We start from the raw sequence: 25,399 nt of genomic DNA, 5'->3' as shown, positions 1-25,399 counted from the left end.
CCTCTTTAAGCTGAAAATTATTGCTGCTTGTTCTGTCGCTATGGGCCTTGGAAAAATGTCTCTCCCTATCTGTCTTATAAGCCCCCTTTATATACTGAAAGGTTACAGTAAGGTCTCCCAGGAGCCGTTTCTTATGCAGGCTGAAAAAACCCAACTCTCAGCCTTTCTTCAGAGGAGAGGTTCTCTAGCTCTCTTAACAGTTTTTGTGGCCTCACTCTGGACCCATTCCAACAGGTCCATGATTTTTTTTTTTGTACTGGGTACCCCAGAGCTGCATGTAGGAAACCTGAGAACAGAGTAGAAGGGGCCGATCACTTCCTTTGACCTGCTAGCTGCATCTTGGGAGCTTTTGTGAAGGTGTAACTACACACTCATATGAAGACATGCACAAACATGATCTCTTCAAATGTTTGCTAAGAGAGATCCAGCTTCAAAGGATAGATTTCACAATTGTGGTAGGAAGTCACTGTATTAAAACTTATGAGCTTTGTTAAGATCAGAACATAGTACTGATGTTTCTCAAAACTGATCTAGTTGGCTTGGTTACAGTGCATGCTAATGGATCTATTTCTGCTTCTGACTTGCAGTAGTTGCACCTCCAGAGAATATTTTTGCATTATCTGTTGATTTTTATACATAAAAGTTAAGGGTTGTTGTGCTTTAACCCCAGCTTGTGACTAAGCCCCAGCTGGTGGGATGGGGGAGAGAATCAAAAGAGTAAAAGTGAGAAAACTTGTGAGTTGAGATAAACAGTTTAATAGGTAAAGCAAAACCGTGCACATAACCAAAGCAAAACAGAGAAAGTTTTCACTGCTTCCCATCGACTGGCAGGCGTTCAGCCATCTCCAGGAATGGTGTGAGGAGCAGAAAAGGCCTTTACTCTTGAGTAAGCACTGCTTAGTGAAAATTAAAACATCCCGGTGTTATCAACACTGTTTACAGCACAAATCCAAAACATAGTCCCATACTAACTACTATGAAAAAAAATGAACCCTATCCCAGTCAAAACCAGCATGTGTAAATAATGGAATAATCGATACATCTCCCCTTATTAAAACAAAACAAGTAAACAAGAAAGTAAACAAGAAAAAGTGTAGTCCTACTAGTCCTTCAAATTTGGCATACCTCAATTCTTCTTTGGAGATTGATTTCCAAATCTATAGTCAATGTCAAAGGAGAAGGTGTAGTGCAATCACATTAATTCATCCCTGTGGAAATACCTTCAGTAATTCATATGAAAAGATGTCCTATTACTCCTATATAGAGTCATCATTGTAGTCAAATTTTAAACAACAAATTTAGCAGAGTTTTCATCTGTTCTGTTTCCAGAGTATGAGCTTATAAATTGTGGAAGAAATACGTACATATTTCCTAAGTACATGAACATGCACTCTGTATTGCAGAGTTTGTACCCCATTTGCCATATTCAGACCACAGAGTCACTCAAGTCTTCCTGATGTTGTTTTGATCTTCCACTATACGGAAAGTGAATCTATATTTTTGTCTCATCTCTTAACCCCAGAAACATGTTTCTTTTTCCAGAGCTGTGTTTTTGTTTTTGTTGTGTTTTTTTTTTTTCACCAGGAAACGTTGTTTCCAAAATATACCCTTCAGAAGATCCTCTAGTAGAATAGCAGGTTGCTGTTTGTCCCTGTGCCAGTTTCGTATTTATCATTCTTTTCTCATCATGTTCTCTTTTCCTTTAGCTTAAATTATTATTTTGTATGTGATACTGTAGTGGTTGTTTTACTGCAGTCAAGATAAATGAAAGCTGTAATGTACCCATCTGGGAAATTAATTTTGTTATCAAAAATGTAAAATAAAACTGGCACAGTTGACTTTTGGTAAGCTCATACTGCATTTAATTAAATTTCCCATTTACGTCAATGCTGTTTTTTATCTTTATAATTTAAGTATTGTGCAATATTGAAATGTGACTAATGGGCTTTCCATTCAGGAATTGCTACCAATCCATATCAGTTTCTTAAATACAAGTGTTACCTTTTGTTTGCTTCCTAACAATTCTAGATAGTGAGTGTTTACAAACATGGAGTAAAAGGTGACTTCAGTCAGTTTGCCACCATCCTTGCCTGATGACATGCTTTCCTAAATTATCTGGTCACCTTACACTACCCTTAACATAAGGGAGGGATGATTGGTACCAGTGTTGTGACATCATTCTCAAAGCAAAACTGGATGGTATATCCTGTTTAATCCTGTTAGTGTGATCATGTGTAGAAATCTTCAAAAACATTAATATTAATATAATCTTCTTTGTCTTTCAGAACAATGGGTCACTTGCTTGGTGCCAGAATCATAAACAGTGTTCAAAGGTACGTCCTTTTCCCCTGTCCCCCTCTCATTTAAGTTATCTAGCTGCTTTCAATCTCTTGTCCATAAATTAAGCGCTTTTCATCTTAACCTGTTCTCAGAAGCACTTGTTTATATTTTTATTTGGAAACCTCAACCTATAATAAAGTATCCCAAATTAAAACCAAATGATTTACTCTTTCAGGACAGAGGAGTCATGTTTGAGGATATGTATGAAGCATAGTTAAACCAACATAATTCTGTCGTTATCAGCAGACTTTATCCTGGCTAAAATATGGTGTATCATTTATATTCTTTGAGTATTTTTGGTCCTAAGACAGTGAAACTGTCAATCACTTAAAAATCTTCCTTCAGCAGTGCAGAGGTGTATCAACTTCTAACATTTTGTTTTGGTATTTGTTTTTTTAACCTGACAGATTTTCTTTGAAAATATTCTTGATACAAATCCTAGTGGCACTACTGGTGCCCTGCGCTGTCTTAGCACTTTAAGCCTGGAGGCCTAGAGGGTAGGTGAGCTGTCAGCTGATTCTGTTGTGCAAGAGTCTTTTTATGATGCCTGAATAGAAACAACAAGGGAACCTTGGTAGATCAAAGTTGAATGACACACTGGTGCTGGCTGTTCATAAATGTCATGGAAGATGCATCCATTGAAAATTTACATGAAAATGCTGAAGGTAGTATTTTTGTCTAATCTCCCTGAAAATGTGTTTTTACAATAATTTAGGCTTTTTAACTTCAATAATTATTCCTTATTCTATGAAGGTTTTATTGCAAATGGGATTAAATCCAAGTAGCATTGTTCTGTATTGTTTCAATAATGTAATCTATAAAAATGCTAATCCTTGATTTTAACACATAACAATTTATTCTCTACATTTAAAGAGTGAAATTACTGTTTCACTAATCTAGTTTCTATTGAAATAAATGGGATTAGAAATGGACCAATTTGGTATTGACTGTTATCTCAGGAAAATAAATGTCATTTGATTGCTTTTGTCAGTATTAAAACCAGGGTATAACAAGGTCAGTATAAGAAGAGAATGGAACATTTTCTATTAGCTGTACCATGCTGCTGAGGGTTGCAACGGAATCTTATTATTCCTAAAAGCACCCAAACAAACAGAGGTGCAAAGAATGTGTTTTGTCACAACTGAACTGACTTTTAAGGAAAGCATGGGGTTCTTCTGCCACAGTGATCCTGATGTAATTTTCTTTTTTACTTGGTTATGGAGACTACCATGGTATGTCTGAATCTGAAGGTTTTCCAGTGCTTTGTGTCTGCTCAACAAAGAAGGTATCATACAAGACAAGTTGTCCAGCTTTTAAATCAGGGCAGAAGTTATAGGATTGTCTCTCCAAGTCACTTCCAAGTTCATAGAATCCACATATAAGGTGTTGTGAATTTAAGGCTTACCTTAGGCTTCTATTAATTTCTTAAAATCCATGTAAGATTCTATAAAATAATATGATAATACAAAATGCAACAACAGTTTAAATTTTAAATTACTTGACATGTACTTTACAGTTGTTACCTTATGTTTTCATTCCTTCTTAGGAAGGTAATACATTTTCTTTAAAAAAAGCAGCTTTGTCATATTTAGAAAAAGAAAGAAAAATAAGCTTGGTCAAATTGTTAGCAGAGCTGAACATTAGACAGTGTTCTTGTTTCAGGCAAGCTTTGTTTTTCTGTATTTTCAATGCGAAGTCAAACGATTGCCTTGCCTAACTGAAGTTTTCAAAGCAATGTAGGAGATTTGAATTAACCTTTTTAAAATTGCAAATCCTTTCACTGCTTCTCAGGACCTCAGTGGAGGAAGTTTATATATGTATGATTCTGCTAAATATTTCTGATAACATTTTACTAAAGGGTTCTCTCAGAATCTGCTTTTGTGATTGTGGTGTTTCAGCCACTCCTCTCCCAGTTTACACTTGTATCCAGCATTACTTTGTCCCAGACGCAGAATTTAGTATGTTAATTTGTTAAATTTTATCCCGTTAATCATAGCCCAACGCTCTAATCTATCCAGACCCCTCTGCAAGGCCTCTTGTCCCTCAAGAGAATCAGAAGCACGTTCCATCTTGGTATCATCATAAACTTGCTAATGGTGCATTCAACTCCTGCATTCAAATGATTGAACAGAACTGGCCCTAGAATTGAGTCCTGAGGAACACTACTGGTTACTGGCCCCGTTCACTACAACCCTCTGAGCTCTGTCCTTCAGCCAGTTCTTCACCAAGTGCACCATGAACCCACTCATCCCGCAGTTGTACAGCTTGTCCAGAAGGAAACTGTGAGGGACGGTATCAAAAGCCTTACAAAAATCTGGAAAACTACATCCACCACCTTCCCTTCATTCACTGGGTGGGTGACCTTACCACAGAAGGATATCAAATAAATTAAACATGACTTTCCCTTTGTGAACCAATGTTGACTGTGCAGTGATGCTTGCATTGTTCTTTAAATGCCTTTTGATAGTACCCGATAAAATCTTCTCCATGATTTTACCAAGAACAGAGGTTAGACTGACAGGTCTGTAATTCCCTTGGTCTTCCCTCACATCCTTTTTGTAAACTGGAATAACACTGGTTAGCTTCCAGTCACTGGGGACCTCCCCAGGCTCCCAAGACCTTTGGTAGGTAGTCGAGAGGGGTCTTGCAGCAGCATCCACTAGCTTCTTCAGTACTCTGGGATGAATCCCATTAGGCCCCATGGATTTGTAAACATTCAGCTGGTACAGCTGGTCCCTTACAATTCCAGTGTCCACAAATGGAAATTGTTCCCACAGTTATGGGTCCTCCAACTCAGGAGACCAGGCAGCCCAAGGTCTATCAGTACTATTAAAGACTAAAGCAAAACCTGTGTTGAATGCCTCTGCTTTTTCTTCATTGCTATTAGTGAGATGACCATCTTCAACAAGTATTGGTTCAATGTTTACTTTAGACCTTCTCTTGCTTATTAATGTGCTTTAAGGAGTCCTTCTTGTTATTCTGCACAGCACTGGCCAGTTTCAACTCTGAGCTTGGCCTTTCGTATCCTCTCCCTGCATCTGCAAACCACAGCTCTGTAATCTCACTGTGAAGCCTGACCTTGCACCCAGAGATCCATACAATTTCTTTTTCTGCTTGAGCTCCACAAGTAGTTTCCTGTTCAGCCAAGTTGGTCTTGTGCCCCACTTGTTTGATTTACAAGACAGTGGAGTTACCTGGTCCTGTGCTTCTAAAGGATATTCCTAAAAAGTGACCAACACTCACGGACTTCTAAGGCCTCAAATCTAGATTCCCAGGGTCCTTTGCTATGTAACACCCTGAATAGCTTGAAGTTTGCTCTCCTGAAGCCCAGAACAGCAACCCTGCTGTCCTTTTATTCTAATACACTGAAAATTTTAAACTGGACCATTTCATACCACTGTAGCCAAGACAGCCACGTACCATCACATCTTCCATGAGTCCTTCTTTATTCATAAGCAGCAAGCCTAGGAGGAAATCTTTCCTAGTTGGACTCCCTGAGTACTTATGACAAGAAGTTATCTCCTACAAACTTCAAGAATTCCCAATACCTGCTCATCACAGGAGTATGATGAGTACACAGGAGTATGAGGAGTACACAGTTGTTGTATGGGAAGTTGAAATCTTCCATAAGTACAAGGGCTGCTGGTGCAGAAATTCCTCCTAATTGCCTATAGAGTAACTCACCAGTGCTAACATTCTGGCTAGTTGGTAGCAGACACCCATTACACCATCTCCTTTGTTTTACATCTCCCTAATCTTCACACTGAGGCTCTCAACCACGTTGTCACTAAGGGCTGTACAGTCAAACCTTTCCTGCCTATCTCTTCTGAACTATTGTTCTCCACCCCAGTACTACAGTCCTTGTTAATCATTCCACCAAGTCTCACTAATACCAATTGTATTATAGTTTCAGGAACTAACCAACTCTTTCAGTTCATCCTGTTTGTTTCTGATACTGTATGCATTCGTGTACAGGCATTTCAGATATTCTCTTTCTCCGTGTTCCCAGGAGCAGCAAAAATGTTCCCTCTAGCATTGCCACCCTCATTCAGATTGATACTACATGGTATAGAACTTGCTGTATCTCTCAAGTTCCCATTTAAACTTGGTCTAGACAATGAAAGTTAGAATTTATCTTTTCTTTACCAGTAGATTACTGGCAGTCTGTCAGACTTGCTGAGTAAGGCAAACGTGGGCTTTTACACCACATCATGAGAAAGTAGAGAGACTGGTGAAAAAACAGACTGCACTGGGCTGGGTTAGGCTCAGTATTTCTTGACACACATTCATTGGACCAGTATCTTTGTCTCAGTAATCTCTACTCATTCCTGAACATCACATGGGTCAAAAGCTTGTTTGTGGAGAAAACCAGACAAGTAGACACTTGCTTCTCTTCTTCCACATACGTGACTACATAAAACCCCAGCTCCTGTTGCCAACAGCTGGACTCCTTCAGACTAGAAGCTCTGCAGATTGTATTGTCTGGCTGGGGGAAGAGCCAGTATATTTATGCAAGTTGGACTTAAGTCTTGCAGCATAGCACAATGCTTGGCTTTCGTGTTGCAGTTAAAAATATTTTCATGCCTATCCTCTGTAGTCTGTCTTTAAAAACAGAAGATGAATAATATTTTGACATGGGTTACATGTGTAGATATGCAAATGAAAACACCTTATTCTTCCTTTTCTCTCTGATTCATCATATTTTCTATGATATCTCATACTCTGAGTTACTGAAGTAATTATTTTAAAGTGCTATTATATACATGATGAAGTAGTGTCTGTAATATATTAGTCTCATCTAACATATAATAACCTGTTAGTTTAAAGAATTCAACTTGTTTCCAGTACAGGTAGTCAGTCAGTTTTGATACATGTTTGTAACTCAGCACATTTTGTTTGTAGTAATGGTTAAATTGCCTCTAAATTGAAACATGCAGAAAAAAAACTTTTAGTTTTTGATGTAGTGGCAGCTGCCAGGGAGGGAAGAGTAGGCTAGATCACTATTTAAAATACCACTGGTTGAAATTTATAGTGTCTAAACCAGAATGGCTAATGCTGCTATTGAGTAATAATAATGCTCCTTTTTTTTAGAGAATTGTTTATAATTTGTTAAAGCGATAGGTCTCAGAGCATTTTTTCCTTTTTCTAAGAGAGCTTTTAGAAATAAAAGTTAGATAATGAAATCTGTAGGGATTTTGGTTCTTTCTGCAAGTGTGATTCTCATTGACATTAATGAGAAATTCTGAGTAGAGAAGTGTGTGTTCAGTGTTGAGAGAAGAATTTTGCCCACATAGGGTTGTTATCAGATTTGTGTTTTCCAGAACTGATCTTACACATCTTTACTAGCAAATCCCAATGTTCACAAGGGTATAAAATAGTATTCTTGGTTTTATCCTATGTACAGATATTGTTATCTGGCAGTTTCATTATATTGCTTCTTAAAATGAAATACAATTTACTTAGGTTCAGGAGAAAAATAGAAAACATCCACACATTTTTATAACTGTTTATTTTTCCTAATGCATGTTAACTTACTAACTATATACATAGACTGACTGCACATGGAGGGTATGTTTCAAATGCCTGTTGTTTACACTGACCAGTAACTTCTCCTTTATGCAATCAATATAGAATTGTAGAATAGTTTGGATTGAAAGTGATGCTTAAAGGTCATCCAGTTCAACCCCCCTATCCCTATGAGGAGGGACATCTTCAACTAGATGAGGTTGCTCAGAGCCCTGTCCAACATGACGTTGTAAGTTTCCAGGGATCAGACACCATACTTATTGTAGAAAATTTCTTCCTTGTATCTAGTCTAAATCTGCCTTCTTTTAGTTTAAAAACATTACCCCATGTCCTGTCACAACTGGCCCTTCTAAAATGTGTCCTTATTTTTCTTGTAACCCCACTCTCCCCTTCAGGTTTTGGAAGGCTTCAGTGAGGCTTTCCTGGTGTCTTCTCTTCTGCAGGATGAACAACCCCAACTCTCTCATCGTTTCTTCAGAGAAGAGGTGTTCCATCCCTCTGGTCTTTTTGATGGCCTTCCTCTGGATCCACTTTAGCAGGTCCATACCTTTCCTGTACTGAGGACTCCAGAGCTGAATGCAGTATTGCATGTGGGGTCTCACAAGAGCGGAGAAAAGGGGCAGAATCCCCTCCCTCAACCTGTTGGCATCACTTCTTTTGATGCAGCCCAAAAGAACGATTTGGCTTTCTGGGATGTGAGTGTGCCCACTGACTGCTCGTGTCCAGCTTTTCATCTGCCAGTATCCCCAAGTCCTCTTCTGCAGGGTTGCTCTCAATCCCTTCATCCCCCAGCCTGTACTGATACTGGGGGTTGTCCTGTCCCAGGTGCAGGACCTTGCACTTGGCCTTGTTGAACCTTGTGAAATTCACGTGGGCTCACTTCCAGGTCCCTCAGGATAGCGTCCCATCCCTCAGCCATGTGAGCTGTGCCACTCGGCTTGGTATCATCTGCAGAGTGTCTTCCTCAGGGTTGCACTTGATCCCACTGTCAATGTCATTGATGAAGGTATTAAACAGTACTGGTCCCAGTACAGACCCTGAGGGACACCACTTGTCACTGATTTCCATCTGGATATTGAGCCATTGACCACTACCCTCTGGATTTGAATACCTAGCCAATTCCTCATCAACTGAATGGTCCACCTGTCAAAACTGTACTTTTCCAGGATGTTGTAGGAGACTGTCAAAAGTCTCACAGAAGTCCAGATAGATGACATCCGTAGCTCTTACCACATTCACTGATGTGGTAACTCCATCATAAAAGGCAGCTGGGTTGGTCAGGCAGGACTTGCCTTTGGGGAAGTTGTGCTGACTGTCTTGAATCACCTCCCTGTCATCCATGTGTCTTAGGAGGAGCTGTTCCAGGTTCTTCCAAGGCACAGATGTGAGGCTGACAAGTCAGTAATTGCCAGGATCCTCCTTTCTTTTCCCTTTTTCTGATGAGGAGGGACTTCACCGGACTGCCATGACTTCTGAAATTGTCAACTACATCAGCCAGTTCCTTTAGGACTCTGGAATGCATCTTGTCAGGTCTTACAGGTTTATGTATGTTCAGGTTCCCCACATGGTCATGAACCTGATACTCTCTTACAATGGGAAGGACTTTGTTCTTCCAGTCCCTGCCTTGCTGTCCATCCATTCAAGAGGTGCAGGAAGAGAGACTGCTAGTGAAGACTGAGGTAAAATAAGTTGTTGAGTACCTCAATGTTCTCCTCATCCATTGTTACTAGTTTTCCAGTCCTGTTCACTGGGGAGATATGCTTTCTTTGACTTTCCTTTTCTGGCTGACATAGCTATAGAAACCCTTCTTACTAGTCTTTGCATACCTTACCATCAGTCTTTTATAAACGCGGGTAAGATCCCCCTGAGCTTCCTTCTCTCGAGGCTGAACAGTCTCACCTCTGTGAGCTTCTCCATATATAGCAAGTGCTCCAGGTCCCTTAACAGTATCCATGGCCCTATGTTTTCTTGTTTTCTACTTATGCTTTCTAAGCCCCATGTGAGTCCTGCCTACTATCATTCACAAAACTCGTGTCCTGCCCTTGCAATCCCACTGCCTTCTGTCATCATATTAACAGTAAGTCTTGCTCAACCTTAAGTAAATGCATAGCATTTGCTGTTCCTGCTTCATTTTGCCAGTTTGCTTTTATGTTGTGAGCTCAGTAGTACTGAGACCATTCTTCTCAAGTACTTGGAAGTACTGAGCACATAACAGGTGGTTTCCTATAAAAACAACAGTAAGAGTCGAATGCTAGTGAGAGTAGCATGAAATGACAAAGTGCCTTACATTCATGCTGGTTTAGTGAAAAAAGTATTTTAACCCTAAGGGGAAGAGGGGGCAAAATTACTTAAGGAAGACATTTCAAGAGAGTTTGTGAAGTAGAGGTATATTTTTTTTTATTATTTTTTTTTTACATCTTCTTACACAAGTTCTTCTTTTTGTAAGCAACTGAAAGTCAGTACACCAGCCGGCATAATTTAGAGCTGCATGTGCAGTGGCATTTACAAGGACTGGAGATAAATGGGGATCATCATAGTGCACTGTGATGCATAATGCACTGTGATGAATTGCAATACAACTTTCTTGTTCGCAGCAGCTAAGGCAGTGGTCCCTGATTGATTGATTGATTCTCAGGAAGGCTGAAAGGCTTTTTTTGAGTTTTCAAAACTGAGAAGAAAATGTGAAAATAAAGATAAATAACTTTACAAATGCTGCAGCCAAATAAACCATTTAAAAAAGACGCCTCTAATTTCTTTGTAGAGTAATACACACTCCTGAATTGTCTGTGAACAATTGTTTCAGGCTTCCAGCTGAGCTCTTCCCAAAGATAATGCAGGTGGAAAGATGAGTTAATGGTTTAAACAATTAGAGATTTGATGCACTCTTCCATCTGTCAAAGCCCACTGAAATGAAAGCTCACAGTTTTAATTTGTGCCTCCAGCATCTAACTCAGTCTGAAATGGTGTCAGCGATTTGCCCTGCCCACAGTACTGTCATTCTTATGGTAAGCGTTCTGTGCACACATGCTGGGAGACTTTTATCAAACATATTAGTGTGCATTTGAAAGATCATTAGCCTGAAATAGCTGGAACATTCCAGGTTTCTTAGACTGGAAACTCTCATCTCTGCTGGAAAGTGTGTTGAGCCACTGTTATTTACACAAGAAAGCTACAGCAGGATAGGGGTAGCTTTGTAAAATTTAAGAGAAGTAGTGGTTCTTGGTATTGTCAATTTATCGTGATTTAAGTACCACCCGTAAGAGTGTGAGATAATGGATGGTTTGTTTTTTAGTTTGATTTTAGAATGAATATAAATTTATTTCTTGATCTGCTAGGCAGAGTGTTTTTCTTTCATCTAATAAAAGATGAGGTAAAGCTATTTAGTAGAATCAGAATTCTCAGGTTGGTCAGATTATGGGTATGCTAAATAGATAAAATAATCCTGGGCATATAAGAAATAAGAAAGCAGATGTAATACTGATTGCTTGTATTCTTATGGTTAATTTTTTTTTTCTTTTTTTTTAAATATTCACCTGTAAGGAGGAAGAAGGGGCTGAGAGAACCATAGTGGTTAGATGACTAGAACTGAACTAGTTAAGAAATAGATTGACTGTGGATTCTGGATATTTGTGTTTGGGGAAATAGAAGAAAGAGCTTTGTGATTCAGTGTTTACATATATACAAAAGCATTAGTTTATAAATGTGCTGTGATGACAGGAATCCCCTTATTCTTTCAGGGCCTTGAGAACTGACAACTAAATAGAGTTGAAATCCAAACAATATTTACAGTACTTTGTAATTCTCTGATGTATTGCTCTATCTTTGAAAATACCAAGTTTTATCTTTAAGGTATCACACACACACACCCCCCCCCCCCCCCCCCCCCCAGTTGTATTAGAACATGGGACACTGTAATAAGTGGAAACAAAGTTCATATTCTTCACAGTTGCCATGTTGAATCATGTCAGTCATCCTGTCTAATACTTTGTTACCAGCTAGATTATCCATCACTAAGTAAACCTGCAGGTCTGGAATAACCTGCTGCTAGAAGAAACTTACTTAAGCCCTATTACTTATTTTTGTGTGGTATTGTGAAACATAAAGGGTATGTCCTTTTCATGGCACCAGTTTTGGTTTCTCAGCCCTTACTGTTTATTGTTTTGTTCAATTTAAATGTTTTTGAATGAAGAGCAGACCTCGGGGATTGATGGAAGGTGTTTTGCTTGGACTTCACTCTGAATGGTTCTGCTGATAACTTTCTATCTCTAGGGTGAATGGTTAAAATGAAGTTACTTTCATTTTTCTTCTGGTAAAAGATTATCACCACTTCTCGAGCCCTTACGATGGGTAAGGAGGAAAAGATGATTTGGTTGCCTGTCCCTGTACACCATGTTCTTGTTGATACAGAATTCTGCTGAGTTTTTAATTGTTCTTCATTGTGGGTTTATAGAGAAGGTTGCCTCTTTTGGAGCTTTTCTGGCCAGTTTTATCTAGTCCACTTGTTAATTGAGGTAAGCAAGTCTGATCACTGTGCTGTTTGAAACCTGAATACTGAGCAAACTGAGCCAATGCTGAGCATAACCAGCCAAAGATTAAGTAGCTCTCTTTCACAGAGAAAGGACACAAATTCATCATTAATGACTGAATTGTGCCAACAGTGGCTTTGAGGATAATAGCATAGCAGCCTCAACTCCAGTCTCAGAAATGCAAATGCTGGCTTTAGACCTAAAGTCTGCATACTCTACACTATATACAGACATACACCAGAGCTAAAGGGAGAAATGTGTGCATGGGCGCACACACACATATACATACCCAACAGATATTTATTGGAGCTGGCACGCTGAAGCACTTAGAAGGACTAGCTTTATCTGCTTCAGTGAACACTGTTCAGAATCCAGGGATATTCAGACTGCAGAATCCTTTATTTAGAGGTATTTGAGCACAAAAATAATCCCTTCCTAGAAACTTTTGAAATAGCAACGGGGCTATGCAGCCTAATCAACTGTAAATTTTTGTCATCTAGAAAGCAGTTGATTAAGTAACATCTAGCAGAAGGAAAATCATTACTGGAGCAATACTGGTCAGACACTAAAGACACACAATGCTACTAAGACTAATGAAAATTAGCAGTAAATCTGCTTGAAAACAAGCAACAGATTTATCCTCCTAAATTTAGAGTTTTCCCAGGTCTCTCACCACTCAGTTTGCTCAAACCTTGTACATAATTATTTTCTCATTTTTCAATAACTTTGCACTATATGCAGAGGGAAATATGTAACATGGAAGTGTATTTGAGATTTTGATTTCACAAATACAATCTTAGTTCCCTAAGCTGCATGAATTACTGTTCAGAAATTTTAATAGCTCACATAAATCAGAGAATCTGTACAACATTTATAATTGCAGTTGAGATCAGAATCTTAATTTTATCTTATGAAATTACATTTCATTAACCTAATTAATTATTCTTGCAAACCAGGCTGTGATGGTCTGTTTAAATGTATGGCCCTTTTCTCTTGTGGGAGACAACTTCAGAGTTAGATCAAATATAGCTCTAGTTAAGTGATGAAGACAAATGTACTTGCATTGACCTTTAATGTAGTAATGAAATATATTCAAGCCCCTGTAAAGGGACAGCCTGAAAACCATGTGTGCCTGTATCTTAGCCTTGACTTTAAAAGGAGTTTTGCTTGACTAAACCCAGGGCATTATTCAAAACCCACTGAAGTAAGGAATACTGACTTTAAACAAGCTTTATATCTAGCCATAAGGCAAGATTGTGCTTTTTCAAGTGACCCACCTTGGAGTTTCTGCATTACCATAATATTGAAGGAGATATAAAAATGTGCTTAGGTAGATGAGGTTACCGTGCTGAGAGGAAGGCAACTGCCTTTGAGACACAGGGATAAGGGCGTAAGCACCCTTTTCTCCACACATTCATTGAGCTGTAAGGAAAGCATTGAGCTGGAAGTTGAAGCTATGGCTCTTTTCTCCAAGTGTCTGCAAAGAACTGGGAAGCTGTCTGAACACAGAAGCATGGTCTGTCCTTAAACAGAAATCACAGGTTTTGTTCTGTAACACTAGGTGTGGTATTTAATTGGGTATTAAAGAATTAATTGCCTTTTAGCACTGTCTGCATACTGGAATAGGCATAACAGATGAAAAAATATTTCTAAGGGAACACAGTATTAAAAAACTGGTTTTGTGCCATGGATTTTAAGCAGATCTCCTCATCGAGTTTCCCCAGAAAGTTCTGCTTAAAGTCAATTTGGGGTATAGTCTCAGGTTAACAGGTCAAAAAAGTAACTGCTTTTGACAGTTCTTGCATAATAATCACACCTACCACAGGGATTACAAACATGCATTAAGATTTTAGTTAAATTGAATTTTTTTTTGTTTGTTTTTTTTTTTCCAATGGCCTAAAGAGTTTTAATGCATAGGGACAGCATAGAACAATATAGATACAATTCCCCAAACTGGCGTAGTCACAGGAAAATACTCAGGGCTGGCTACTTCCTGCACACTAATTTAAAACTCATTTTCATCCTCACTTTATATAAGTGAACAGTTACTTAGGGTGTAAAGTGAAGGGGAAAACCATGGCCGTATTTCTTGAACGTTGACATACAAATTTAATGTCAATGAGAAACATGAAGAGGCAGTTTGGGTTGATGTTCAACCTAAGGAGTTCCCCATGCAGGAATACCAGCAGGATCCACTACATTGAAATGAAAGAAGACAAAGGATAACTATTCAGCATTTTGATGCTGGTGTATGTATGCATAAAAGGGATTTCCTTTATCAGGAAGGTGTTTTCAGCGTAGGCATTTAGGAATTAGAGGATTGCCATAATTAATTCTGGAAAGGAATTTTTCTTTTGGAATGTGAACCAGGAGACTGAGTTAGGAACAAGGATCTTCATCCCAGAATATCTAATGTTGTGCTTTGTTCAAGAGGTAAAACCTGCGGACTCCAACAACTGTCAGATTTTTCAGACTTTAGATAAAGAAAACAGGTGCCTATGTTTTTTTCTTACAGAGTTGATATTGTTATATCCAAAAATATATTAAATTTCAATACCACAATAAATCAGGACATGAGAAGAGAAAGAAAATTGAGTTACAGCACTTGGGATTTGAACTTCATCCTCTGAAGATAGTTGAAATTTCCAAAATTAGAAATGCAGAATCGGTCTTTAAAGCAGTTTCATATTAGGAATGAATCATCTCCAGTTTTATGGTTATGTAAAATAACTGGGGAAAAAAAAGTGGATTTTGAACTCCTTCAGGAGGAAAACAGTCTTATTTTTCTTTTATGCATGTATGAGCTCCATTAGCCATGGTAAATAATGATTATATTGGTTAAATAGTAGTTGCTGCTTTATCATTTTATTCAATTTACATTCACCTGAATCAGGCTTTAGCGTCATGTAGATTCTGATGTGTTGCTGCTCTTAATGTCTGGAATTCTTACAGTTTGGCCTGAGAATGTGATACAGCCTGGTCTGTGCAGCTGTTAGGAGGAGAGCTAACTGTGCTTGATTTTGTGTGGCAGGGGTGCTCATGGGAGGCATGGTCAGACCCAGCAGGCAGAGATCAGTCTGGCTGCAGTTAACTTTTGTTTGGATCTGGACCATATTGTTGAGTGATATCTGAGGGTATCGTAATTCACTCACTGGGTGGCAGGTATAAAGCTCCTAAAGAGCTATGAGCAAGGGAAGAAGTTGGAGTTTCTGGATGAGATTTTTGGGAGGCTGGGAATTGTAACTCTAAAGAAGCATGGAGAGCTGATAAGTTTAAATCAATGAAAACATTACCAAAGCTGTCTTTGATACCTTGGAAGATCATCAACTCAGCAAATATTTCTTTTAAAGAACTGCTGCTGTCTCAGAAAAAAACCTCTAACAACTTTCTACTGGAGATCTACCCATATATTATTTAGGATTCTATTTTCCTACCATTCCTTATGACTGAACATATCACTATGATGGAAGTATTGTGTTTTGTTAGAGCTCAGCTGCTCCTGCTGTACAATTTCCTCATCCAAAGTAATCTTTCACTTTGCATCATCAGGCACAACTCCTATGATAATTGTAACCTTCATCTTCTGGCAGGGTCATGATACAGAAACTAATCACCTCTTAATTGCTTGTTTTCTTCAGAAGATGAATTAAATCTTTTGGTTTCATAGCTGAATATTTTAAAATTAATCTATAGTTACGTAATGCATTTGAATAACAAATTAGTGTTTAAAAAACCCAGCCTATTTGGTTGGTAGCTTTGTTGCCTTGTTTTTTCCTTTTAATTTCTACACCTACCATTAGATAAACTGAACCCAGGAGAACTAAAATAATGTAGCTTTATTGTGTGGAAATACATGTTTTTATTAAAGGATAATAGCTATGCATAAAATCACAATGTATACTACGTTCAAAGTAATATCTGGCTGTAAAGGAAATCATGTGATTTTCATGTTTTCTAAGCTTAGAAAGGGTTTGAAAGTATTGCAGAAATAAGAATTTAATTCCTTAAATGGCAAATAAGTAGGTCATGATCATCTTCAGGGAAAGGCTTACTTGTCCTCATTATTCCTGGGTCCAACATTACGCAAATTCGTTTTATAATATACTTGAAAGTAGTTTTTGTAAGGAAGTGGATGTATCTGTAGGCAGTTTTTTAAAGACGTCCTTTTACTTTCTTTTTAATACAAACAACATCAGCAAAATAGATTTGCAAAAGCTATTAATATACATGAATGTTTTTATCACTAATACAGGAAGATTGGCTTAGAAATTCAGATCTTCTTCCCTGGTTTTACTGGTTCAGTGGTAGGAAAACTGTCAGATGTAATACTGATTTAAAAGTGTTTGTGAAGTGTATGATACACTTAATGGCTGTTTAAACTTATACTTTTAGCAGGTCATTTAAAAACGTTAGAGGCATTGATGGTATTCTGTAAAAGAAATAGTGAGAGGAACCTGTGGTTGTGAAGGGGCAGTAACCAGGCAGTTCACTGTAGTGTAGTAGTGTGGGCAGACCTCATACCAGTATCTTTGCCAGTAAATGACAGGGATTATTCCTGCGCTGCCAGCAGGATCCTTCTAGTGTAGGCTTATCGCACCTCTGCTATCTGCCTACAAAATTGTCCCTTTGCTAAAAATGAGCTGTGGTTTTACTTCTTTACCTTACCTTTTATAAAAAATAAATAAATAAATAAATAAATAAATTGTTCACCATGGAATTAAAAAGAGAAAGAAGACCTTTTATCATAATAATTTGAAGGGTTCCCGGTTCCCTCTCCCCACTCCCCGCGAGTTGTCACATTTTTCTGTGTAGATCAGTACAATTCAAACAGATGCATGCATGGGTGGCAAGTGTGTTATGTGTTTGCTTAGAAACTCACTTTATTGCTCTGTTAGTTCAGAGTAATATTTTAAGTGCATTGCAGTTTGGGTTTTGCTTGTTTTTCTGGGGAAAGGCTGAGATACCTCAATACAGTTGTACTTTTTATTGTAGTTTTATCAAATAGTGAATTTGGGGAAAAGCTCTTGAGTATGTTTGATAGTGGTGTCAGGGAAAGCTAGTGTGTTTTTTCATTATTACTAACATTTGTTAGGTGATGACAGGTTATCAAACAGTATGGAGCTGTTTAACACCTTGGAAGAAGACAATAAAGAAACTTGTGACACTTGCTTAACAAGAAGCACAGTGTGTTTTGGAAATCTGTCAGTGAGAAGGCAGGCCTGTGAAAATGTCAGGCCTATTTTGACCTTTTTACCCCTTGTTTGTATTCTTCTGTTTCAGCTTTGCAAATGACTCCACATTTGGTACTTGAATTGAAAGCAGACATCATATAACCTGGAAAGGATATGAATAGGTTTCAGAAATATTTTACTGTGCAGTGGAAAAAAAAAACAGTTTTTGTAATGGCTACAATTGCACTCAAAAATATGATTGCACTTTCTGTTCATGGCTCCAGAATATTTTTAAAGGAAGTAAGGTTATTTTCTTGTTTAAATAAATTACACATGGGGGTTTTTTATTCTTTTTTTTTTTTTTTGGGGGGGGGTGTCTGTCAAAATAGTGAATGTTGCATCAACTTCAAGTACTACTGATGTCTGCAGTAATCTTTGAGTTCCTCTGTAATGATGTACGGCATTTACTTTGCATGCTCTGTGCTATATTTTATCCACTGTTTGGATAGCATGATATTCTGACCTTGTCTGATTGGTTATCTCATTTACTGTGAATGTTGCAATAATGGTAAACAAAGCTTGGAAGAATTGTCAAGCTGACAAGTCGTATTGCTCTGTACCTTTTCAAGACAAAGCCACAGAACTTTATCTGTCGTGACACCTTTGCTTCTTGTATTAAGAAAGCCTTAGCTAACTTCTCTTTAGTTCTGTGGTCTACCCTCTAAAAATGCCACATTTTATAAAGAGAACAGGTGGAAAGGCTTTTAAGAGGAGGCTTCAGGGAGATGGAATGTTAAAATAACAGCAGCTAAATTGTCTAAGGGATTCCAAGATCGACAAAAGTGCATCATGAAAGAGTGTATGAAGCATTTAAATATTGCTTCTGTATTATGATTTATGAATAATTATGAATTAGGTTAGTGTGTAAATACATTGTACAGATGTGTTGAGTAGGACAGTACTGCTTTTGCATGAATTCCATAGCCCTTTACAAATGTTAGTGATTGTAGGATTTTTTTTTTAAATCATCTTCTTTTAATATGTTTTCCTTTCATCTTCCTCTTGCACTCCCTCAAGAAACCTGTAAAAGAGAAATGTTCCACTCTGCTCAAATCATATGGGGGCTTTGCATCTAACTTCTGTAGGCTCTTGAGGAAATCTGAACCTAAATCTGTACATAACTTACTTTCAGTTGAATATTGAGTTTGTTTTATTTGGACTATTTAAATTTTATGTGTGAAAGAGAAACACTGGGGTATAAAAACACATCTTGATAATGTGGTTGTACTTCAATTGAATTGCTTAAACTGGCTTTTGTAAGTACTTTTGCTTTTAATGGGAAGTTACTATCAACACTACACATCTTCAGTAGGTATTTATAAACAACTGAGAACTTCAGAAGTGAAGGAAGTATATAACAAAATGGCAGTCTGAATAGAAAGTGTGATTGTAGCATACTTTTACTGGAATTTGGGTATAAGGTCTCTCATTTATAACAAAGTTAATAATCTTCTAGTTGAACAGTTAAGTACTGAGGACATCTCTTTTTTGAGTTGTCTTATTCTTCAGCCCATTGACAGAAGATAAGCTTCTGTACCCATCCCTCCCAGTGCTTTCAAAGTGCAGTGGAGCTTATTATAAATGAATGACTCATACATAGGGTGGAACAAATGCACCACTGGTAGCCTACAGAGATAATAACACTGACCTCCGCTCATTTTACAAGAGAACTCTCTCGTGTAGGTCGACTTCCCACTGCTTTAAACCCAACCTAAATAGACTATTCATAGGGAACTGGATTGACAGATTAGAGATTTATGTGCACAAATGTAGGCATTAGCAGCATGGTCCCTGAACTTCAGGACACAAGAAGTAGTTTAAATATCTGACCACTGAAAGCAAAGCGACATTTTTCTGTAAAGAAGTAGGTCTGTAAACTTCCTTCAAACCTACTGAAATATGTAGGGCAGTCATAGAAGTCCAACCTTGCAGTCTGTATTTATGCAGGACTTGCAATAATATGAAATTGTTCAGAAATAAGGGTTATGGTAGTACTGCCACTTTACAGTTGACATTGGGATGGGTGAAAAGACAAGAAGATCTTAGGTTCCATGTTAACATATGCATATAAAAACTCATGTTTTGCTTTCTCCCCTTTAGTTTATATAGCTATACAAAATAATAATTCTGTTAAACTATGAAGCTTAACATTTTTCAAGATTGGAGAATCTTTTTTTAGAGAATCTTGAGGTACTAAATTTAAGGAGAATTTTTAGATACTAAGTTTAAGCTTTAGAATATGAAAGTGAAAATGTGCACTACTTCAAAGTTTTACAATACAAGGTATAATCTAAGTTTGTCAAATATCTTCATATTCCATTTATACGTATTAATGCTTATATAATGCAGTTTGTCAGTAGAACTCATCCCCCCAGTGTGTACAAGAAAGAAATTTAATTTGCACCTTTCTGCAGAAAGAGATCTGTTCTTCTGCCTGATTTTAACAAAAAGGTTATATTGAAAGGTTATATTTCAACGCAGATGACAAATTACTGAAAAGACATTTTGATTGGACAATAACATTCTTCCACAGGGGAAAAAAAACCAAAGGGTGTGGGGGGGAGAGAACACCCCCCAACTCCCCAACATTCCCTAACACTAATTTAAGGAAAAACACACAAAGAGCCAACATTGTGTTTTTTTCTTTTGCTGTTCTTTTAATTTCTTTTAAGGCATGAGAAACTTAACAGTTTTTTTTCCTTTTTTTCTGGGCCCCAAAACACTGACATGCAGTTGGATCTCTGAAAAAAGATTGTTTTTAAACATGATTATTGCAGTTACATTCTACCTGCTGTATTCTACCTACAGAATATATGGCAAGTGTGTCAGTAATACTTGATTTATATAGAGAAAAAAAAAAAAAAATATATTGTATATTTATGAAAGAATCGTAAAACTTCATGGGAGATTCAGTCCAACCTGACCCCCTTAGTCAGCCTTTGTTTGGGATATAAGAATTTTCAACTTGATATTATAAGCTACTGTGATATATTTTCAAGATATTAATTATCTGAACCTGTTTTGATACTATAATTTTCAAGTTTTACTGAAAGCACTGAAACTATTCCTTGGTTTTAAACTATTTCTATGCTCTGAACCCGATCATTTAACCTCTGAGAAAATAATTCTTGTTGATTGGTAATACAGTGTGTATATATATATATATATATTTGAAAATAAATATCTTTTATTCTTTCTGATGCAGATGAAATGATGTTAGCAATGACATTCAATTACCTGTCACTGGAGGCTTTTTTTGAGACCTGAATCCAGAGACCTTTACTTGATCATACCTCCCACAGGAAAAATACAGCATAGTCTTCCCTTACTTTATACCTACAGAAAATTTCAGTGCAAATCAAGACACTACAGTGATACAAAGTCTTCTTTTCCCAGCAATAACTCCCTTCAGGTTGAAGATTTTACAACTGCGCTCAAAACTTGCAGTTATTTTTGTATTTGGAAGTTGCAGGAGACAGCTGTGAAAGCACACATTCATTCTTTGTGACTGGTTAATGATGGAGGTTTTTACTCAAGCACCTTGGGTGAAGAAATGTCAGTTTTTATGTAGAATTCACATTTCAAGTCTAGTTGCCTTTTCACATATCTGGGCTTTTAAAAAAACCAAGATAAAGTAGAAACTGGTGCCTGGGAGAGATATAACATTTTTAGTTGTTATTTCTGCTGCATTATCTATATGAAGTAGCATCTACCTATGCAGAAATTCACAATTCTCAAATATGCTTATTTCTCTTGGTTTTTAAATTCCACTTGCTTAAGCTTTCTTTTTTTTTAAAGTGCTACAGGTTTGGAGAGCCTATTGATTCTTCAGATATGTCGGATTAAGATTAACATTTGTTGTGACTTTTGCTAGCATTTAGAAAGATGTGCCTTTGATTTTTAGAGAGTTGCCATGAAAAGGCAGAAAAGAAAAACAAATATTTGGCATCTTCTGCTTCCAGATGTCCTATACATCATCTCACCTTACCTTTCAGCTTCCATCCTGAAACATCATTTCCCTGGAAAAACGTGCCTTTCCTTGGGTCCAGTAGTCCATTCAGTTAAATGGATGCATCCTTCCCTCTGTAAGGAAGAACTGGGAAAGAATTTTCATTTGAAAACTCTAAGTTTTAGCTGGATCTAAGTGCAGATTTAAAATTTTAACTTCATCTGGCTTTGGTTTTGCTGCTCCACAAGGTGTTACTTTTGCAGCATCAGAGAACATAGGCTGTGCTGCACAGCAAGCTGGCTTGACACAGATGCTGAAATGTGTTTGGAACTGCTGCCTCTCTTTGCGGAACTGAAATGGTGAAGATCATCAGATGAAGTAATTCATCTTGGTGAATACTTCAGTTCCTGTGAGCTTACTGTTTGCTGTTTCTTTAATATTATAAAATATTTTAAAGCTCTTATTTTGTGCTTGAAATCCAGTTTGAGAGCACCATCCTGGTTTTCATTTTTGATTTAGAGCATATATTTTTATAAAGTATGGTGAGTCAAGCTTATGTTTGAAATAGCCATATATGCTGTTGAACGTAACCAGGCTTCCAGAATAATGACAATGAGGATGCTTTGAGAGACATTTTTTTTCTTTTTTTTTTTTTTAAAAAAAAAAAGTGTGCAGTGAGATGTTTCAGTGGAAAGCTAGAAATTGGTAAAGGAGATTTGTGATTGTCCATCATGAAGTTCTCCACTTTGGTCCCTATTTATAGACACTTGTACCTGCTGTCCCTGTTACATTTTTCAGGTAAAATCCAGTTCCCAAGGAAGTCAGTATAATTTTCTCTGAAAGTGTCATTGTGGTAAGGAACCGCACTGGAGTTCATTGAACTTGGAGTAACATCGTTGCAGATAGTGTAATTCTGTAACGAAACAGTGGTGCTCTACATACCGCAGTTCATACGACTTCAGGATTTGCTTGTCCTTGGTGGTGCAGAAACCTTTACAGAGGATTAGAACCTGGGCTTCTAGAACCCCCAGAGTGCTTTTTACAAGAATGTCCAGATAAAATGTCTATGCATCTACTGTAAGCTGTTTCTTACTGAAGGATAATGTCTGCCTAAAATGCTGGGCTGATACTGAAATTCATGTCACTTTATAAAATAGATTGTCTGTTAGTGACTGATAAATCTAGTTGTGCTGAAATTACAAGAAAAAATTACTAACCCCCTACTATTTCTTTAGTTATCTCTGTCCCATAGCTAGTTCATGTCTGAAAGTGCATCCTCAGGTAGGTTCTGTGCTCAAGCATATTCACGGTAAATCATAGGTGCTTTGCCAGCCCTTAAATGCAGCCATTATGTAGCTTGTTATGGCATTATAATCCAGTTTATCTCTAGTGTTGCTTCTGTTCAGAAGGTTATGGTGAAATTGGTATTCTGTGGAGGCTGAGCATATAGGTAATTGCAGTTACTTTTATTCTTTACGTTGTGGTGTAGTTGTTTGTTGAATAATTTTTTGTTTGTATAGGAAACTTGTCAGGCCACAAAACATTTTTTTACAGAGCTTTTGTGCAAATAGTTATATAGGATCCTAATGTAATCAGAGCATGGGCCTGCTGCTGAAGTATAAAAGAATCTGTAATAAAAGCATGCTGTTCTTTCTGTATAGATGTTGAGCAACCTGCTTCTGTGGGCTCTGCTTTGAGCAGAGGGAGTTGGACTAGATAATCTCCAGAGGTCATTTCCAACTTCAACTATTCTGTGATATAGTAATAGGTATCACCATGAAGTAATATACCAGGAAAAAATTAGACCCTCTGATTGTTTGTAATACATGCTTCTTTTCACAGTGCATTCCTTACCAGCCAAACCAGGTGTTGTAAGATACAAAACTGAAAAGGGGAGGTATGAAACACAAAAGGAAGAATTGGCAGATACTTATTTTCTTCATTATCTTCATTATCCAACATAAAATTGTCTATTTCCTTTGAAATGCAGATTTTGCTCAAAAGAGGAAAAAGAAGAGAAGCAGCATTTAAGTCATATTCAGGTTGACGTTAATTTTTTTAAAGGAACAGATAAAATAACTTGGAGGAGGGGTATGTGTCAATTTTAGGTTTGTATAGGCTGTCTTTTGAGCTACAAGAAAGCTGCTAATTTTTAGCAGCCTTTATCACTGAGTATTGCAGCTAGGACTGATGGTTACTTGGTCACTTTATAATTGCAGAGACTATTCACAAGGGGGATGGATGCTGCTTGTACTTGTATAATTCACAATTATAAGAAGAATACAGAAAAAAATTACTCTGCTTTCTGATAATAGTTAAATATGCTAGTGTTTAATTTGGAACACTAGCTAACTGGCTAAATAGCTTCTTAGTTTGTGTGGGGTTTTTTTGTGTTTTTTTGTTTGTTTTTTAATTTACATTCAGTTTTATTGCTGGTGAGAGGAGGAAATCGGACTCCTGTAAGTCAGTGGATGAGAATTAAATCAGCCCCTTTTTCTCCTCCCCTTTGGAGCCTTGTGATTTACCTTCAACCTCTGTTGAGGTTCTTACCGTTCCTCAAGTTCAGTTGGTTGGGCTTTCTCACTGTGAACATTCATGTAATGTTCATTCATAGTTCAGGTTAGTGTGGTTCTAACTAGGTAGATTCTCTGCCTAGCATAATACATACCTTTCCTTCAGGCTGGGCTGCAGATTATGGTTTGTGTGCTACACTTTTTTTCATTTTTATAGTAACCACTGAAGAGCTTATTGTCCCCAGCTGTTTAACGCTTTTTCCCTCTCCATGGTGTCCCCTGTGATTGCTGATTCTCCACTCTATCCAGTGAGCACATCCTAACCTGTTTCAGCCAAAGCAAGTTAAACTGAACAAAGTTGCAGTTTTTTTCTTAGCAGCCTCATTTTGACTGGAAAAAGTCAAAAGATCCACCTGCCTGAGGAAATCTTAGGGTGCAGTATTTCCTGCTGCAAACGGAGCGCAACAGAAGGCAGATGTGGGATATGGGGATAGTCACAGAAAAATCTGAGCCAGAGTAGTTAAGTCTTCGTGATATCTATGCTGTCATCAAGGGATAGAAAATTATTTGAAATGGTGAATTGCCTTTAAGTGACTGTAACTGAGGTAGGAGAAAGATTCTTTTGATTTAGCTGGAATCGAGACACATATGTTCTTATTGCTGACATGCTTTAAGTATATGTGGGAAAGTCTGTGCCCTCTCTCTTCTCTAACTTCCCCATCTGTAAAATAAGATTGTATTTACCTCTCAGCAACTTTATTGGAAATAGTTTTTTTCATGGTCAATAAAGTACATAGGTGTCACTGCTGAACAAGTCTGCTGTTGAACTGAAAACTAATTCTGTTCCATAAATTTGGCATTACATACATGGCTTTATCTAAGAACTGAAATTTTTCTTGAGAAGAAAACTATAATAGTGTTTGAAATTAAAATACTCCTTGTCTCTCACAGCTGTCTTTGTAGAATGAAGTATTTTAGTGAATATAGGAAACATTTGCTGTCCCATGTCTTTGCTGAGAGTCTGCACCAACTCAAATCTGTTATGATTTCATGTAAACCAATGAGAGGTGGGGAAGAAAGAAATATGAGTACATGACATATTAACATAATAGCAACCAGGGGCAACTCTGGTGGAGGGGAGGATTGCTTTCTTGTGAAATGTTAGTCTTATTTTTATACTGCTTTTTTGTTCTTTTCAACTAAGAACAAGATAGGCAAGTTATTTTTAGGATACACGTGCAAGTGTGTAGGGTGCCTGGTCACTAGTGTCTGCCTGAATAACACTGAATTCTGTAATAATTTTTCATGACATCT

The 25,399-nt window shown here is 37.5% G+C and overlaps 1 protein-coding gene across 3 annotated transcripts in view; it reads left to right on the top strand.

Annotated features, from left to right (window-relative positions):
• Positions 1-25,399, top strand: part of ANOS1 (anosmin 1) — a 132,832-nt gene that overhangs the window by 23,466 nt on the left and 83,967 nt on the right. For 2 of the 3 annotated variants that reach the window (XM_061459873.1, XM_061459870.1), the window contains exon 2: positions 2,286-2,333. The exons of the other annotated variant lie outside the window; for it this stretch is intronic. In XM_061459873.1, coding sequence (XP_061315857.1) covers positions 2,286-2,333 — 48 coding nt within the window. The remainder of the gene's footprint in view (positions 1-2,285; positions 2,334-25,399) is intronic. 3 annotated transcript variants of the gene reach the window in all.

The sequence above is a fragment of the Pezoporus flaviventris genome, unplaced genomic scaffold, assembly GCF_033815535.1.
Source record: "Pezoporus flaviventris isolate CSIRO_AGI_PZ_B2104156 unplaced genomic scaffold, CSIRO_AGI_Pfla_v1 ptg000030l, whole genome shotgun sequence".
Lineage (NCBI taxonomy): Eukaryota > Metazoa > Chordata > Aves > Psittaciformes > Psittacidae > Pezoporus > Pezoporus flaviventris.
This window is presented reverse-complemented; position numbering and strand designations above follow the sequence as displayed.